Raw genomic sequence first — 18,022 nt, forward strand, 5'->3', positions numbered from 1 at the left:
GGATAGGACTGAACACACAGGAGACTAATCAGGGACAGGTGAAATCAATCAGGACAATCACAAGGGCGGGAAAACAAGAGAGAGACAGGAAGTAACGCAACATGACACATGAGGATAACTCTTACAAAATAAAACAGGAAACTAAGCCAAAAACCCAAACCATGACACCTAGAAATAACGTCACCTAACGTTATCCGGAATGTTATCAGGAGCTAACATTTTCTTGTTGAACAGATCATCACAGGTTAACTCCACCCCTCTCTCTGATGGACAATTCATTCAGATCAGGCTGGATCAGATCAGTCTCTTGTGATTGAGGTTTTTTATTGATTGTAAGTGGAACATTAGGGTCCATGTGAACACAACCACTCCCATGATCCCACACTGCTTCACCACATCATCAAACCGTGTCTTCTGTTTGGACTGAGAGAGCGGCAGATTTGTCAAAGAAGCTGAAGTGTTTCATGAAGTTTGCTGCCCGGCTGTTTGTCTCGTCGGTGCCTTCTCGTGTGAACTCTCCTGAACTCTGTTTTCTCTGTTTTTCCCCCAACAGGAAATTTAAAAGGGATGTGTAAACAGATAGACCACTTTCCCGAGGAAACGGATTACGAAGCGGACCCATCCGAGTACTTCTTACGTGAGTATCTCGTCTCCCTGTCCTCACACAGAGAAATGCTGCGTACACATTAGATTGATGCTCTTTTGCTGCTTGGTCGTTCGTCTTGGAAAAAAAGAAAATCACATCAGGCTTTTCTCTCTCTCTCTCTCCAGACATTTACTGTATTTTTAAAATTTGTCCCACTTTTTGCTCCGTCTCAGACTGGAGCGCCGTGCCAGTAACTGCTCTTGGCCCGCGTGTCACTGCTGTCTCTGCCTGCTTTTAGCACGACGCCGGCCAGGCTGAGTCCTGCCAAGCAGCTCGTCTGTTTTTACTGCTTGGCTGTGTGTAACATAACGTGCAGTGTTACAGTCGGCTGTGTACCCTGTAAACACAGCCCATTGATTTCTGCTCTCTTTTCCTTTGTGCAAGCAAGATGGAGATGCTTGTCGAACTCATTTGCCTGCTAATCCTAAAAATCACAACAATGACCCGGAGCTCATGATGTACTGTTAGTACCGTCAGCTCAATACTCTCTCCTGATTGGCCAATTAATGCGTCTGAGACGTTATTTGTGACTTACAGACCAGTCATGAAGTCACAGAGTTCAAATTTCACAGAGAAACATTGAGAATTTTTCTTCTTTTTTTCTACCACATCTTCAATTTGCTTCTTTTCTACACACCAACTCAGTAAATCTACTTTAGCTTTGGCAGATTTTGATTTAGTTTTCATTTCAGAGGGAGAATAACTTAAATGTCGCAGTTTTGCTGCTCTGGTCCAATGAGGAGGATTTGGATGTCTTCTCGTGAAGCAATCTGTTAAAACAGCTTTGATGAAAGAAACTTTTTGGAGAGCATCACTCCAAAGCTGCTGATAGTCTACAACATATGTGTATTTCATTATATCAGTGCTCTGGAGTAAATTGGTTATTTTGTAGTCCAAGTGATGTAGTCCAGTTTTGGCATCCTTGTTGCAGTGTTTGTGAGAGTTTTAATTGTGTGTTTAGTGAAGAAACTGCCGTCAAACGTGTTTGGGTGCCGCAGGGGCACGTTGTGTGTTCTTAGCTGGTTCGCTCATGTAAGCTGTCACTGGTAACTTACATTAAGGAAATCCTGGTTTTGTTGAGGGTTGGAGGGTTTCTGTGAAAGCTGCTGCGTCCTCGGTCACTGTGGCAAACATTAAGGCAGCTCATTGAGTATCTCTAAAACGTAGGCTGGCTGCTCGTTAAACCCATAATGTCTTGTTTTCTCTTTCTACATTAGTTAAATACACGGTATGTAACATGTGGGTGTGGAGGCTGCAGACTTGTTTAAAGGTTAAGTAATGCAGTTAAAAGACTACGCTACCAATTAACAATCACACAAACTATGATAAGATGAGATTCAGGAAGGAATTCAGGAAAAGCAGAACGAGAGATATCTGTCTAAACCTGCCTGCCAACTGCATTACCCACAATGCAACTCAACCTTGAACCTGGCAGTTCGCTTTATGTTATGTTAGGAGTGGCCAATGTAGCCTCTAGCTGATATCCTCAAGCAGAGATGAGGAGCGGGCGTCTTCCAACTCCACACCATGGATCTGGATACAGACAGTGATGGAATGTAACTGAGTACATTTACTCAAGTACTGTACTTACTGTACTGTTAGTACATTTTTGAGGGACTTTACTTTAGTATTTCCATTTTCTGATACTTCACACTTCCACTCCACTCCACTTCTTTCACAGTGTGAGCTTATGGATACAAGTCTTCTTGGGCCAGTGTGCATCACATGAAATCGATGAGGTTACCCATTAATGTAGCGAGAAATGCGAACACTTTTTACTTTTTTTTATAAAGATCTAAAAATATCATGCTCAACACTGATTATAAAATGTATTTCTATTTGATAAACAAACCGATGTCCCGAGTCCCTGTTGACCCCTGATGTGGTACAACTCATCCCCTCCTCCCCCGCCCTGCTGCAGCCCGCAGTGGTTCATAACTAGAAGTCAGAAAGTGTCCGTCTCCTCGTCTCCATCGGCGGGGGACAGTAATTGAGGCCTCTCGGAGAGCCGAGCCGAGCTGAGCCGTGCGTGCCAGTGCTGGAGATTAAGCCCAGCCAATTAGGCTGTGTTTGACTTAGTGCTCTGAGCGGTTGTTCCCGTCCATATGTGCCAGAGAGAACGGTTACGATAACAGCTCTGGTAATGATTGTAACAATGCTGGAGCAGCGGCGAAGGCAGATCAGTCTTATGAAGAGCCGTCTCCCGGGCTGGGGATGACAGGGTCGCTGGACAGAGGCCGCGCTCTGGCTCTCGGACCACCGCCGCTCTGCACTCACGTGTGTGTGTGTGTGTGTTAACCTCTTCCCAGGCTGTGATTGGAGGAGAAGGCCGCAGTGCTCCCAGTGGCTTGCCAATTAGGACACTCACATCCATAAATATTTCAGCCTCCTTCTTATATAGGTCAGGCCTCTCTCGATCGCTGTCTCCCACACTCTGCCGCTCTTCACCCTCACACCCGTAATATTTCATGTCAGACTCGTACAGCACCTATTGTCATCTCTCCGGCTTGAAAGAGAGCTCAAAGCGTTAAGCTGTTTCCTGGGTGCACGGAGAGGTCACAGAGGACGCAGCATCGCGGTGGGTGTCTCAGACGTATTTTCATATCTGCCCATTTTCCATTTCACGGACACACACCTGGTATTTCCATAATGAGGAGTTTCACGGCGCCTCTGGGTGGCCAAAGACGGGGAAAAGCTGCCTCTGCTCTCACATGCAGGAGAGAGAGAGGAGGGGGAGATAGTTATGCAACAGGAATGATGTCACTTCAGGTGAAGGCCCAGGCGGAAATGACATCACCGGGGAGCTCGCCGGTCCAAAATCGAGGGGACACACCGGTGATGTCATCAAACAGCGTAGCGAGGAGGAGGAGGGAGATGTTCGGTTGCTGAGACAAATCTGACTATATTCTCCTAAACATGCACCCCCGCTTCTTCTTCATCACACAAACACACACTCTGATCTGCTGTCCTTACGCTGACACACACACAAACATATCAGTGGCTTCTCTGTGTGTGTGTGTCTGTTCTGTGAGTCCTCAGCTCTCCCAATAGCAAGTCAGTTTGCACATCCACACGGGGTTATATAAGCCAGCTGAGGCACACTAAAGCGCCAGTGGGTTTTTAGATCATGCCGTGTCGGAGCTCCCATCATCCACTGCTCTACTGGGCGCTAAGCAGCTGAGAGAGAAGAAAGAGGGGAAGAAAACGCCCAGTTATGCAAGCTACTAATACTAAACTGAAAGGCATCAATTCAGTGTAATATAGAGAGGGAGACGTCAAGGGAGGAGGGGCGTGTGCGTCGGAAATTAACTGTTAGTCAGAGGTTTTTGTGTCACGAAATGTTGGATATCACTGTGCTTATAACACATCGACTATTTTGATGTTCTATTAAGCGTTAAAGACATTTCATCAAGTCGAGCAAACTGGTTCCAGCTGCTTTTCTCTGACTTATGTGAGAATAAATGAAATATTTTAAGGTTTTGAACAAAACAAGCAATTTGATAAATTCAAGTTGTTCTTTGGGAGATTGTGACGGGCATTTTTTTGTAAGATTTTGTAGACGATGAATGAAAATAGAAAATAATCCGCAATCCAAACAGACTAATTGATATAAAAAGTGATAGTTGCTATAAAATATAAAGGACTGTTTTTTTTTTTTAGTTAATTGATCAATTGTTAACTGTGTGAAATGTGTCACGGTTTGAGTTTTTGGTTAAGTTATTTCCTATTTTATTTTGTAGTTCTCTCATGTGTCATGTTTTGCTTTTCACTTCCTCCCTTCGTCCTTTTCCCATCTTTCTTCCTGTTCACCTGTGTTTCATTTGTTAATTAGTCTATTTAAGTCTGCGTTTTTCTCGTCTGTTTCCCTGTGTCAGTCCTGTGTTCCTTGTGTTCCTGCCTGTGTTCCTAGCACTTCTTTGGTTTTTTGTTTCTCAGATTTTCGCCTGCCTGCTTCTTCTGTTTTTGTTGCTTGGACTTTGTATTTTGTATTTCAATTTTTTGTTTTTGGACGATCAGCTCATTAAAGCTCGCTTTTTGTTTTCACCTGCCTGCGTTTACGTGTCTTGCGTTTGGCTCCCTTTTTGTTAACCCTGACAAAATCTCAAACAGCAGTGAACAAATGTCCGTCACAACCAAAGTGTCGTCTTCAAATATCCCAAACATATTCACTTTACAATTATATCAAACAGAGAAAGGCAGAAAGACCAGAGAGCATTTGGCTTTTTCCCACTATTATTGCTTGAAACATGACTACTAACGAATTATGAAAATCCTTAACTGTTATTTTTCTGTTGATCAACCAATCCTACTTTTGTTAGAGCTTCAGTTCTAAAACAAACCTGCAGCAGGTCTAACAGAAGATGAAGGAGCCATTATCCATTCTCTTACTCCGTCTGCCATCATTTCACAGCTGATTCATTCAGTGTTTTGTGTTTTTTATCAAGACATTTTCTCTTAGTCCTTGCCACAACATTCTCTCCTGCTCCAGGCTGTGTGTTTGCTTGTTTTTTCACATCAAAAACCCCCTTTGTTTTTCCCAGCAGCCCACTGGAAACAATCCCCAATCATGCAGTGTGTCCCAGTTCCTTAGTGTAGACTAGCGCTTTAAAGTGTGCACTGTGCTCTGATGTTGATACTGCTCTGTTTTGGAAACAATCAAGAGATTGATATTGGGTGTTATTTGAACAGGAAATGATGCAAGATTGCAAATTCGTCATTAATTTAAAGCAGCTCTAATCAATATTTTCATATTAACAAACTATCACATGACTACTCGGTGTGAAAGGGGGCGCTCGTAGTGACAAAACACTGAGAGAGTTATCACTCGACTGTGCAGCTCCCCTCAGTTTTCTTTCAGCTTGTTGTTTTTGTCTTTCTCTGCCACAGCTAGGCTCACTCTCACCGCTGTGACAGGGTTGTTTTCGGCCGCAGCAGGCAGCTGTTTTGAGCGAGAAGCTCTTAAAAGCCGACTGTACACGACCTGCTCAGCACCAAGCAGCAGACAGACACAGTTTAAGGCGAGCTGGTGAACTTTGTTGAGACCTGAGGCAAATCAGATCTTTAAAGGGGCTCTTTGTAACAATTTGAAGCAGTTTAAATGTATTAATCACTTTTTTATTGGCTTTATGTGAGAGGATTGTAAAGTGACGTGAAAAACGAGACCTTTAACATCTCTCCCGGTTGCCTATTTAAGCCTGTAGATGATTCGTTTGAGTTAAATCTTTCAGCCAGACTGTGGATTTCATTGTGAAGAACTCGGGTCGGATTTGTGACTTTGTGCAATGTAAATGGAGTCCGCCGAAACAAACTAGCGACTGGCTTCCAGCACAACACAGACGTTCCACAGAGCCTCTTTTAAGACAAGACATTGTAATTTGCAAGTGATCAGATCAGATTTTTGTGCGCAGACATTACCAATCTATCTGCATGGGTTGCTGTGTTAACCAACGTTGGCGGCAGCGGTGGCGTTCGCTGATGGTGCGGCTTTTCAATGCAGAATCATGAGCATCAGACAATTTATTTCGGCGTCTGTCCACGGACTGATGTTCTCTGCGTTGTTGTACTCCATACTCTGATGCACTTCGGTCACTGGATTTGATGTCATTGTTGTGACGCTTTGAAATCCAGAGTGTCTCGATTGAGAGACCTTCTCAATGTGGTCTGGATCCGATTGATCTGTATTCGATCTGGATATGCATTCTTAAAGAACAAGCGTTTTCCCGGTGATTGTACTGCATACCCAAACACTGTCAGACTAAGTATGTGGTCACCCTAAGGCATGAAGTTCCAGCATGTAAACAAGTCAAAAGTCAATGATAATAGAAAAGGTACAGGACTGTTCTCACACCCTTGATTAACTTCCTTATGAAACTCTCCCGGGTGTTTACGCCCCGAGACAGCGTTGATCTCTGCCTCTGGTGCTCGCATGCATTCGTCTGAGAGTATTCGCTGACATTGATGACAGAAGGGCAGGCCTGTCACAGCCAGTGTCACCCTGGGGCCTCGCAGCAGACTGGACGCTGGCCTGAACTGGCATCGCCCGATAAAATCAATGGGTCTGGGGCAGGACACGCAGGGGCTTGTAGGGCAGCGCAGGGGGTGGCGAACAACACCAGTGCAGAGTCTCTAGTAGCAGTTTGTGTTACAAGAGTGTGCGTGTGTGGCGAGAGGAGGGGGAGGGCCCTACCGGAGGGCTTTAATGTGATCACATGACCTGAGACGGGGTTGTCACAAGGGTAGATAATGTGTTAATACTAGTCGAAGAAGTTATCGTCTGTGCTCGCTTTAGCAGGTGACATTGAGCACCCTGTACTTCTAGCAACAAATAAGGAACCCATCGACTGATACATAAAACACACGGCACACAGACATGAGCCAATAAATTAAAAGCCAATCATTTTTGTCCTGGTTGACCGAGTGAGTGCTAGCGCTCTAACTTTATATCTTATTAACGGGGGAATATGGAGACGGCGCAGCTTGTAAAACACAGAGGTGAGAGAGTGTGTCCTCATATTAAAGCGAGATTAGAAAAGTACAGGACGAGTTGCGGCGTTAGGCTGTCACTGGGGCATCATCAAAAGGCGGCTGCACCTGCATCTCAGAGCAGTTTATTCAACGGCTGCGAGCTGAAACAGCCCCGAAAATTCCCACCGTTGTGACAGAGAACGGCATATTATGTACTTGAGTCCTTTTTATCTCCAGATGCAAAGCAGTGGAGCGTCGGGGTTTGACCACTTTTGGTGCAAAACATATCAAAATGAGAACGGTCTTAGTGTTGCAAGCTGGAGGAGAAGCTGATCCAAATGCAATCAAAAAGCTAAATGCCCTCCAGCTGCTCCAACATGAAGAAAAAACAACTGATGTACACAATATGTGGCTCGGGAAAATTGTAACAGACAGGCTATAATATACATTTTGTTCATATCAAACCTTCTTATATTATATATTTCTCATGTATTCTGATTGCTGCATGCTTTAAGATAACAAATGAGAAAAAAAAACATTTGAATTAATAATTGTAATCAGTTCTACACACTATTGATGTAACCAGAGATAAAAACCTGCGCTGCAGCAGCTCAGTGTGGCGTTTACTTGCCTGCTGATGATGTGTGGTGTTGGACACGCTCAGCTCCGGCGTGGCACTGTCACGCCGACGTTCAGCCGTGATCTGTTGGGACATCAGCGGTGGAGTGGAGGGTAATTACAGTAATTGAAATGTGTTCTGTGGAGGGAACTTTAATTGTCTGAGCGGGCCTGTCATGTGAAGTGATTTCAGTGTGAGCGAGCTCTGTGTTCCACTGACCCGCCTTTGTATGTGTGATGTGATGTTAATATGACAGAGCTATATTCAGCGGGAGCACCGCTGGGCTCTGATTGGTAGCTGTGTGTATGTGCCGGGATCATCCGTGTACAGCTTTACATTCAGACTGATGGAAGTGCTCGCAAAGCGATTAAACTAAACATCTTGATTATGAATGATCGTAAGCATTTAAAGTATTTAAGTCTAGACAAACAGACCTGTTTTATATTGTACAGTTGTGTTTGTGTACTTTTATGGGTTTGTGTCATTTTATCCTTGAAAAGTGGTGCTCAAATGTTGACTTACAATCAAGTGTCATTGTCCCAGCGTCAAATACAGCAGGCTGATCAGCGGCCCTGCACTTCTAAGTTTGACACTTTAGTTAGTTACCTGAATCTAGGATCACTTCCTGAAGCGACACTCGAGTGTATGTGGACCACCAGCAACATTTCCCTGCACGTCAGGAAGACGTCTCCTTGTCACTTGTTTTGTCAGCCCGACCACCAAAACCCAAAGATCCTCGAAGAAAACTTCGAAATGTTCACATTTAAGCTGTCGGACCAAGTTAATTTTTGGCGCGTTTGCCTTAAATCATTAACAAACTACCAAAAATAATTTTCTGTTGAATGACTAATTGATAAATCAACAATTTGTATCAGTTTATATGAAGCTAAATGGCTAAAAGAGTTCAAATCAATTATTCCTGTTTTACAATACTGCACTAAGTTTTACTACGTGGCTCTTGTTCTCTGTGAGTTGGAGTACAGCTGATTTTTATAAACATTTTATATAAATGAGTAGATATCTATTGGAAGTTATGAGAAGAGGAATGAGAAATGGATAAAGAAAACAGAGAAAAGCCAAAAAAATAAAAGAACAGGACGACATAAATGAGTGTAAATACAAACAAATCGACTTATTATTGAATTCCCAGAGGTGTCTTAAATGTCAAACCTGAACATCTCAGCTCTCACTCTTGTTCTGTTTTATAAACGCCAGCGAGAGAGACTCGCATTTATTTTCTAATCAATTTCAAGTCAAATTGCATTCTGCCTGCGAGGTGTGTTGTCAAGACACATAAGCTTTCAGATGCAGCAGGCCGAGAGCTGCGTAAGCATTCTTGCACATTTTGAATTTAGCCACCAAAGCTAATTTCCTTTGTTTATGCACATTTTTTCACACTGTGTATTTTAACGCAGTCGCAAGCCACTCCCACTGTTTTTGAGAGATGCATCGTGGATGTTTTAATGCCGGCGTTGATGGTAACGAGGGGGCTGTGCGGGGTGAGAGTCGGGGCCGTGGGGCAACACGCCTCCCGATCAGGACGAGGACGATGCAAGGGCTCGGTATTGAGGAACAGGAGCAGGAGGAGGTGTGGAGGGGATTAATAAGCGTTTGTAGTATTAAATCAATGTGCCTGGGAGCTGAGGCACCTGATTAGCATGACCCTGTCCTGCACATCAGCACATTCTGGGCTGGGGGAGGCTGATTAAGAGCCAATGCTAATTTCCTCTCAACCCTGTCAATGAAAGAGAGAGAGAAAGAAAGTAAGAAAGGCAGAGAGAAAGAGAGAGGGAAAGGATGGAGGATGCCTTTGTGAAGAGGACAGAGTGCACGTTTATTCACACGTACTGTACATGTGTGCACTGTTGGTGCGTACAGTCGTTATGTTTAATGCATTTCCATAACTTCAGCTAATTATAAAAGGAGAGGCAGAAGTTAAACTTTTCCAGAAATGGGAACAAATGTGACCTTGACTTTTTTGTTTGTATTCTAAAAGAGAGCAAAGATCTACAGAGCAAATGAGAAGATGATTGAATCATTTGTGCTCTTAAAATAATTTGTTCATCAAATTTGGCGGTACCCTTCGCACTCTCATCATGGATTAATTGGATTTAAATCAGTTTTATTTTGGTTTTAGACTGAGAGATGTCTGATTTATGACAGAAGCCCATTTCTGTCAAGTAAAGAAAAAAATAGGATGAAAACTAAGCTTGAATCAAACAATATTACCATGGTTAGTCATAAAGAGAAAAGAAATCGTATCTATGAGATAAAAAGTCAAAATTATTACATTTAATAATACCATATCACTTTTATTTATCACATTTCTTTTTATCTCATAAATTCGACTTTCTATCTCTTTTCTTAGGTCCCTTTGATGTATTTTACTGGACAGCCAACTGTCAAAAACTTTGATGATACTGTGGAAATCATTCACATTCGCTGTTTTAGCTCCTGTCTCTTTAAGCCTCGCTTCCTGAATACCCAATCTGCTCTGATTGGTCAGCTCACACACGTCTGAGCCAGCACCGTTCACCATGTCTTCGCTTGTGTTTTCAGCTTCCAGTTAGCTTCACTTCACTGAATATAGGCATAAATTATGCAAATGTGTGACATGCTGATGTAGTGTGATGTCAAGAAGTCACAGGATTTGAGGTGGGACCACTGACGAGGCGTTTAAGGAGCAGTGTTTTCTGTGGGAGAGAGGAGCTCCCATTAAAAAAAACGAAAAAGCATACAGCAATAGGTCTCCTTTAAACGTCAAAGTGCAAACAGATCCTTCAAAGTGATGTGATATAGGGTTAAAATTAGCATAAATATTCAACCTATTTATAATATTTATATATTTACATTAACATAATCATCACTGGTGCAACCTGTTGGTGTTTAAAGTCACATAATTAGCGCATCTTTAGTGACTTTTCCACAGCTAGAGCAAGCAGCTTTAGAGGTGAACCCTAACTTTGAATATAATATTTAGAGTCTAACTTAAGGTTTCTTAGATTGGCTCCCTTATGTGTTCGTTTCCTGCCGCTCCAGGAAATGAAAGCAACTGCCAGTCAGCGCCTGAATGCCTCTAAATATTCAGATTATTTAGCTTTTGGACTCAGGTTGCATGAGTGAAGCCACAGTGGCACTGAGGAAGACTAGCTGCTGTAGGAAACCCAGCCACGGGCCTGCATGGGTGTTGAGTCTCATTAAGTTGTTTGTCAGCCAGCGCTGAAGAGTGCCAGCGCTCGGACACCAGCCTGAGCTGCAGCCGTGCCAATCAATACAGTACACACAGTATCCGCTCTCACCCTGTGTCTCTGTGAGCAGGTTGGCACGCATGCTGGCAGGAGGACAGAGCAGGGCGGGGCTAAACCAGCATCCATCGCTCATTACTACAGCTCCTGCCCCGGTGCAGCCACCAACAGGCCGGGCAGAGCGAGACACTGCCTGTTTGAACGCTGCTGTACTCTGCAGACATGAAGGATACACTCTGTGAAGTTTGGGAAGTGTGTTTAAACACTTTCTCATGAATCATTAGATGAGCCGATTGAAAACCCTCTCATATAACGTATATCTGTTCAATATGAAGCTGCCACCACCAGCCGGTTGTGTAAACAACAGGTTGTGTTTTTACAGTGGGCTAGTCTAGCCAGCTTTCTCCAGTCTAAGCCAACCAGCTGCTGCCTGTAGCTTCATGTTTACATGACGATTTAAGTTCTCCAGTCATTTTAGCCCGCTGCTGATACCCGACTCTCTCGTGGTGTCATGTCTTTTTGTCTCGGGAGTCATAGTCTTGGTCAGAGCTGCTGCGGATCGCCTCCATACTGTTTCCCTTGTCTTCAAACTGGCATCTGCCGGTCTCAGAGGCTGTGTTCAGTCCCAATTTGGTGTCCAGCCATGTTTACTGGGAGGTTGGTTGACGGAGCCCCGTTTCCTGCTGTAACTCCCAACCTCATACCTTCAGGGGGGGAGCTGCCTTCGAATTCTGGCCATTTCCTAGAAATTACACATTTTAAATAGGCCTATCATTCATCGCCCATTCGTGTTTCGACATCCCTCATAAGTTTTCTCTTTCTGTCTGTCATCCTCATTGCTTTCCAAAAATCTGCGTAACTGAGTCGCCTCTTCCTGCCTGCATATATGTGAAGGATCAGAGAAACCAAATAGTATCGACATTCAGCGCTCTTGCGCAATAAAATCAAAGTAGATGAGATTTCCTCCATCTGTGGAAGTGTAAACTCGTGTGCCAATTCTCATTTCGGCTACTGACAGGAAAACAGCAAAGTGGTAGTGGTGGTAAATAGAAAAGTGCCAATCATCACGAGGCAAACAGTATAACAAGCGGTATAAATAGAAATCAGTTAGTGTTTGAGAAAAAGCTGTGATTTTGTTTTGTTTCTTCCAGATTCTGTCTCGTCTGAGTAGAACTTACAAAAGTTTGATGCAACTTCCTATTATTTATACTGAAAATGTATCTCACTGTATGCAAATGTAGATGAGCCCTCTTCGACAGGTAAAGAGCTGTGCAAATAAAGATGGATCTAACTGATCATAACAGTGGAAGATATATCATCAAATTCACATTCAATTTTGAAAGAATGGACTTAGATTTCTCACAGGTTTTTTTATTTGTAGCCGACAACCGTGAATTAATAACTGTTGCTTCCAGATTTTATAAGCGTTAGGTGGGCTAGCTAGCTTCAGCTAATGCTAACATTTAATCTCCGCAAATTGGCTCTGTCTCTGGCTGACTTTTTAATATTTCCAAATGAGATAAGGGTCTTCAAGTGCATTTGGTGGGTCGGCAGCATACCGAGGCTAAAGCTAGGCTACATCGCCCAGAAAAAACAAAATAGCATCTAGAGATAAAGGTGCATCAGCTATAGCTAGCCAAATTGTTTTAGTAGCTACTGTATCATAAATACTATCACTAATTAATCAAATGTAGGCTAATTATAAATAAAGTGCAGGACACAGAGCTGCTAATGTCTTTAGACTCTAATATAGTAGCCTAGCATCTTTAACTTCCATACAGTCAATGTTTCAGTCCTGAAAAGGTATTTTTCTAACCTGTAAGCCCACAACACAAGGTAGTTTTTTGGCTAATCCCCCTTGCGTTTGGAAGTAATGCCAGGTTACGAGGTGGCAAGATAGTTAGCTTAACATATTAGCATTTGCAACTTAAGTTGGAGCACATAATCACAATGTTTAACCCATTCCTTACACGTTGGCAGTTGTATTTTGAGGTTTTTGGAAAGGCCGTGCTGTCAGGCTATGATCGGGAGAGGTAGTGAATGGTCAGTTATAATAAAAATGATTTGCAAACACAGTGTACTATGTGACCAACCATTATTGCCAAAGACTGCCAAAGAGTCCAGAGCTCAGACTTAACTGGGTGTCACATGAATGTGGGTGTCTTTGGGGAAGAAACTGAAGATGCGCGACTCTCTGTGATCGTGACCTCGACCCAAATCAAAACGGCGACCTCGGTGCTAATCACAGGGCTCCCTAGAGCATCTTTTCATGTGGGCCGAGGCGAGGGCTTCAGAAACACAAGACGCTGCCGCTGTCATTAGCTATTAGCGTGGAGGTCAAAGCTTTCATTTGGACGGGGTCATTGTTTTTCAGCAGCCGGAGACTGACAGTGGTTTTACCACACGGGAGAGTCGCCACAGGACTTATGGTAGCCTTTTAATGTCCATTGTCTTTTGTCTTTTGTCTTTTTTGATTGAGATAATCGTTGGTCATCGAGTATCACAGTTGCTCTTTTTTTGGTAATTCAGTCTTTTACAAAATGTATACAAATTTCTACGTGCCAGTTTTTAAAGACTTTATTTTTTAGCTTTAAATTGCCATTATCTTTCATTTATTTCAGCGTGTATGTCGCCATGAGATGCTGAAATAAGTCAAATGAAATAATAATATTTTTTTGTACATGTCAGCTCAGTAAGAAACATTCAATAAGTCAGAGGTGGCTGACATTATTAGCCAGTAGCGTTGGTTTAATAGAAGGTCAACATCAGCTCAGTGTATCAACAAATCAATATATTCGTCTCACCCTGTGCAGGACTGTTAAACGTGGTGTATCATGGTCCCGTCCTTTTGTTTCTGCACTAACCCATGCACTGCAGAGACTAGTCCCTGTCTATCTGTCAGCCTGTCAGTCTCTCTGCCTGCCTCCCCCCGGGGTGCTGCTGTGCTTAAACATCCCTCCAGGCAGGATACAAAACTCTGACAGGGGCTCAGCCGATCCTTAAAAGATGGAAATGTGAAGATGTGAAATCTCCAGAATGTGGGGAGGAAATGTCTGAAATAGGTGGCAGCCTCACCGCCTTGGGGCATAGTTATTGTCCTGTTTCCTCCAACAATTCCCGTCATCGGCGCTCACTGCAGGCAACAAACTGCTCGGAGACACGGCTATCTGAGCACTGACACACTCAGTATTACGCAGGAGAACAGAGTGCATCCTGACATGAAAAATCTGCAGGGACTTTCAGCCTTTTCTTCCGAGGTAGAGCATGGTCAGCCAAACCCAGAGGCAGCGAACTGGAGCCCGATCCCAGGGAAGGCACAGTGCATGCTGGGAGGTCACTGTGAAGGTCACTGCACTTTTCAGTGTGCAGCTAAACATGGATGTTAATACTGAGAATGAACGGGGCTGGGAGGAGCACTGCAGGCCAGCCGATCCTCGAAGTCATGCAAATGAGCTGGATTTTCTTGCCCTGGAAAGCTCCAGCATCACAAACCCTATCAAGACTTGTCAGAGGCTCTCCAAACCTGAGGCGCTTGTTCTGTAGAGACCAGCTCTCACAGAGTTCTCATATCTGTGGATAAAATGTGGTTTGAAGAAGGCTTTGAATATAGGCTTTTCAAAGCAGATACTGGGATTGTGGGAGGAAAAGTTTAAACAACACATGCAGTAATGATAAGATTTTAATGCAGGTTTGACATTATATTTTTCATCCTGGGAAATAATTGTGGCTATTTTGACTCATTTATCATAATAACTCACAGCCCAGTCGCCAGAATACAAGTTAACGTATGCAAACCACTGATCACATTTGTACGTGCCACACTGACATTTCTACAAAATGTGTAATGTCGCATTCACTTTACATGTTTACGACCTGAATTTCGTATCAGGAGGTGGAGGGGATGGCGGTGGAGTGACAGGCGAGAAGGCTAGCAAGCCAGTGACAGCTGTTCAGGGCTGCGTTTCAGCATTTGTAAGTGTGACACCACCGAACATGTTTAAGATGACCTCTGGACAATTTCCAGCTGTGTTTGTTGGCGACCAAAATAGGTACTTCGGTCGGACTTGAAAGAACGAACATTGCCGAGCTGCAGAAATGCAAAAACATGTTTATCAAGGCGAGCAGCACAAGCATCTAAAGCTTTTCAAATAAACTTAAACATCAAGTCTGACAAAGAGTGAACATAGAAAGTAGCCCCCCAGGATTCGCTATTTTTTGGATCACTTCCTGGACAACCAGCTGGCTAACTAAGCCAACAAGCAAATATCTTCACTAATAACAAACATTCACTACTCATTGTTTTTATTATATCTGTCAACAAAGACAAGCTTTGATTCGTAGGGGTGTTTTTTTGTTTCTTTTTTGTTGTTGCTAACTGCAGGAAGAGACAAGCCTTGCCCCTTTCCTTTCGTTGAATTTGGGAATCGAATCCAGGGTGTCAAACGATGTCTGATTGACACCCCTTAGCCTCGAGTGCTTATCCTTGGTGTCCCAGAGGTTTGAATATATATCTTTTATTTTAGTGTTTTAGTTTGACTGAGATCATTTAAGTAACCGGGCTTGTCGACATGTCTAAATTAAGAAAGACTGACTCGACCTTAATGCATTCATTATATTTTGCAATTAGGCATTCAGTTTAAAGATTACATTAAAATCTTTATGTACGTGTCTTTAATTTGCATCTATATGAAACAGAGTGTCCAGCACAGCAGTGCTGATCAGAGTCACATAGGCGGTGTGAAACTGTAAAGGCTTAGCAACAGCTTTAGAAACTAAAACATACATCTGTTAGTTTGGACCGAAATGGACTATTTAACAAATTCCCAGTGATATTTTTTGGCTAAATGAGATCAGATTTTGTGAATAAAACAATATCCATGAAATGAAAAAAGGCAGAATCAACTTATTAAAGCTTAAAACGCAGAAAGCAGACACGCTTATATCTGTAAAATCCTTGTGATGTTTGACCTGTTTTTACCTTTTTCTCTCTGCAACGGAGCCTCTCTGAGGTTTCTTGAACTTTTCGTGTCACCTTGAGATCTCGCACTATTAAAAAGCCCCACAGTCAACAATCAATAAATTTGGCTGGCCCTCTATCCCTCTTTTGTCTCTGCAAATGAAGCTGATGGATGAAAAAGAGCCCTGGTGGCCTCTCCCAGGTAATGTGCTGTGAACGGCCGTGTCAATATCTTCAGGGTTAACAGGATAGAGGGATGGAGGCATGAGATGGAGGGGGAATTTAGGAAGAGCGATGCATTTAGAGCGGGACAGAGGAGCAGGGTCAACTCTCGGGACAACTTAATATTTAATCAACCCACCTCACCGGTAACCTTAAACCCCACAATCCCCTCTGGTTGCACAAGGAGACAAGTGGGAGAGTAGGGGGAGAAACGGAGAAAGACAGGGGGAGGGCGAGATGACACTTTATCTTTCAAATGGTCTTGTGCTTTGACTGAGTGGGAATTAAGTGAGAGAGAAAATGGAGGGAAAGAAAAGATGAGACGGGGGGACGTTTGCTGGGTGACAAAGACGACGAGATGACGGTGTGCGGCAGACAGAGACAGAAAGAAAAATGGCCGCAGGTGAATAACGGCATTAAAGTCTTCTTCTCCGGGCTCTTTCAGGCAAGGTTAAAGAAAGTGATAAGCACATCATGATGTTGAATGATGACTTGATGGATATAGGTGGGACAGGGAGCAGAGACATTACGGGGTTGGGTCAAAAACACATCCATAAAGGTCCTCGCTAGTGATGCAAAATGTTCTTAAGCTTCGGCTCAAGAGCTGCAGTCATTTCCATCCAATCAGTGCGACACGGAAAGCTACAGTGTTCAAGTTCAAAGGTTTTATACACAAAGAACAACCAAATGTGAAGAAAGCACAATATATTTTAAAAGCTGACTTTACTTCAGTCAGGAAACTGATTAACTCAGAATTACCAAGTAAAGCAGACTATTAAATTTAAGTTGTACAAACTAAAAACTTAAAATGAGTCTACTTTGCTTGGTAATTTTGAGGTTATCGGCTTCCTCACAGTTTTTTAAGTAAAGTCACTTTGTGAGATTTTACTGTGTAGCAATGCTAAAGGAAAAAAACAAAAGTACGGAGGTCATGGTAATTGTTATAAAGCATTCAATTTGATTAATATTTAAATGGGCAATAAAATGTGAATTAATAAAATGTTTTTTTTAATGTATTAATGAATCCATTTAATAATAAATAAACAGGTAAAATTTAAAACAGTTTATATTAAAAAAAAGAACAAAATCAAACCCCTAAGAAAAATCAATAAATACATCATTTAAAACTTGAATAATGATTTCAAAGCAATTCAAAATTAATTCAAAAATACAGGTTTAAAAGAAAAATACATTGCATTTAACTTACACACACCATGGAAGTTATTTAAACAAACCTGCATTTATGAGACCCTAACTCTAACCCCAGTGAAGATTGATTTGAACTGCAGGATGTGTACGTATAAATTATTTTCTCTTCCATACACAAGTGGCCCCTACAGCCTGCTTTAAAGTGTTAGACAGATAGTGTGAACATATTTATTTGTAATGACCCTCACCAGTGCTTTGGGATAAAAAATTAATGTTTGTATCCAATAAAGTGCTCACCAAATATCATGGCAACCTGCCAATTAAAAAAATAAATATCTTGTGTGCAATTCTCTATGAATCATGAAGCACTTGGTAGATTTCCTGCCAATCTGCCTGTAAGATTTTGATACAAGTGTACACGTGAAAGGCTTTGGCCTGATTGTGGCTGAGGCACAAAGGTCAGCGGGTCACTAAAATCATTAGTATTCTGCCTCTGGAGACCACAAATAACCGTATTAAATTTCAGGGCAATCTGGCAGGTATCTGGCAAACCAACAATGTCCTTGAGACTATTTCACATTATCCCCGAAAAGGCAAGATCTGTAATCAGCACATGAACCTTTCACACAGAATATAAAACCTGTGAACATACTGTGTCGCCTCCTGTGCTCTGTAAGTGGGAGGAGGGTTTCTGCAGCCTTCATGTATGTCTTATTTTC

The 18,022-nt window shown here is 42.7% G+C and overlaps 1 protein-coding gene across 1 annotated transcript in view; it reads left to right on the forward strand.

Annotated features, from left to right (window-relative positions):
* Nucleotides 1-18,022, forward strand: part of cacng2a (calcium channel, voltage-dependent, gamma subunit 2a) — a 60,364-nt gene that overhangs the window by 37,529 nt on the left and 4,813 nt on the right. Inside the window, exon 2 of the mRNA XM_073494879.1 lies at nucleotides 554-637. Coding sequence (XP_073350980.1) covers nucleotides 554-637 — 84 coding nt within the window. The remainder of the gene's footprint in view (nucleotides 1-553; nucleotides 638-18,022) is intronic.

Source organism: Pagrus major, chromosome 23 (genome assembly GCF_040436345.1).
Source record: "Pagrus major chromosome 23, Pma_NU_1.0".
In the NCBI taxonomy this organism is placed as follows: domain Eukaryota; kingdom Metazoa; phylum Chordata; class Actinopteri; order Spariformes; family Sparidae; genus Pagrus; species Pagrus major.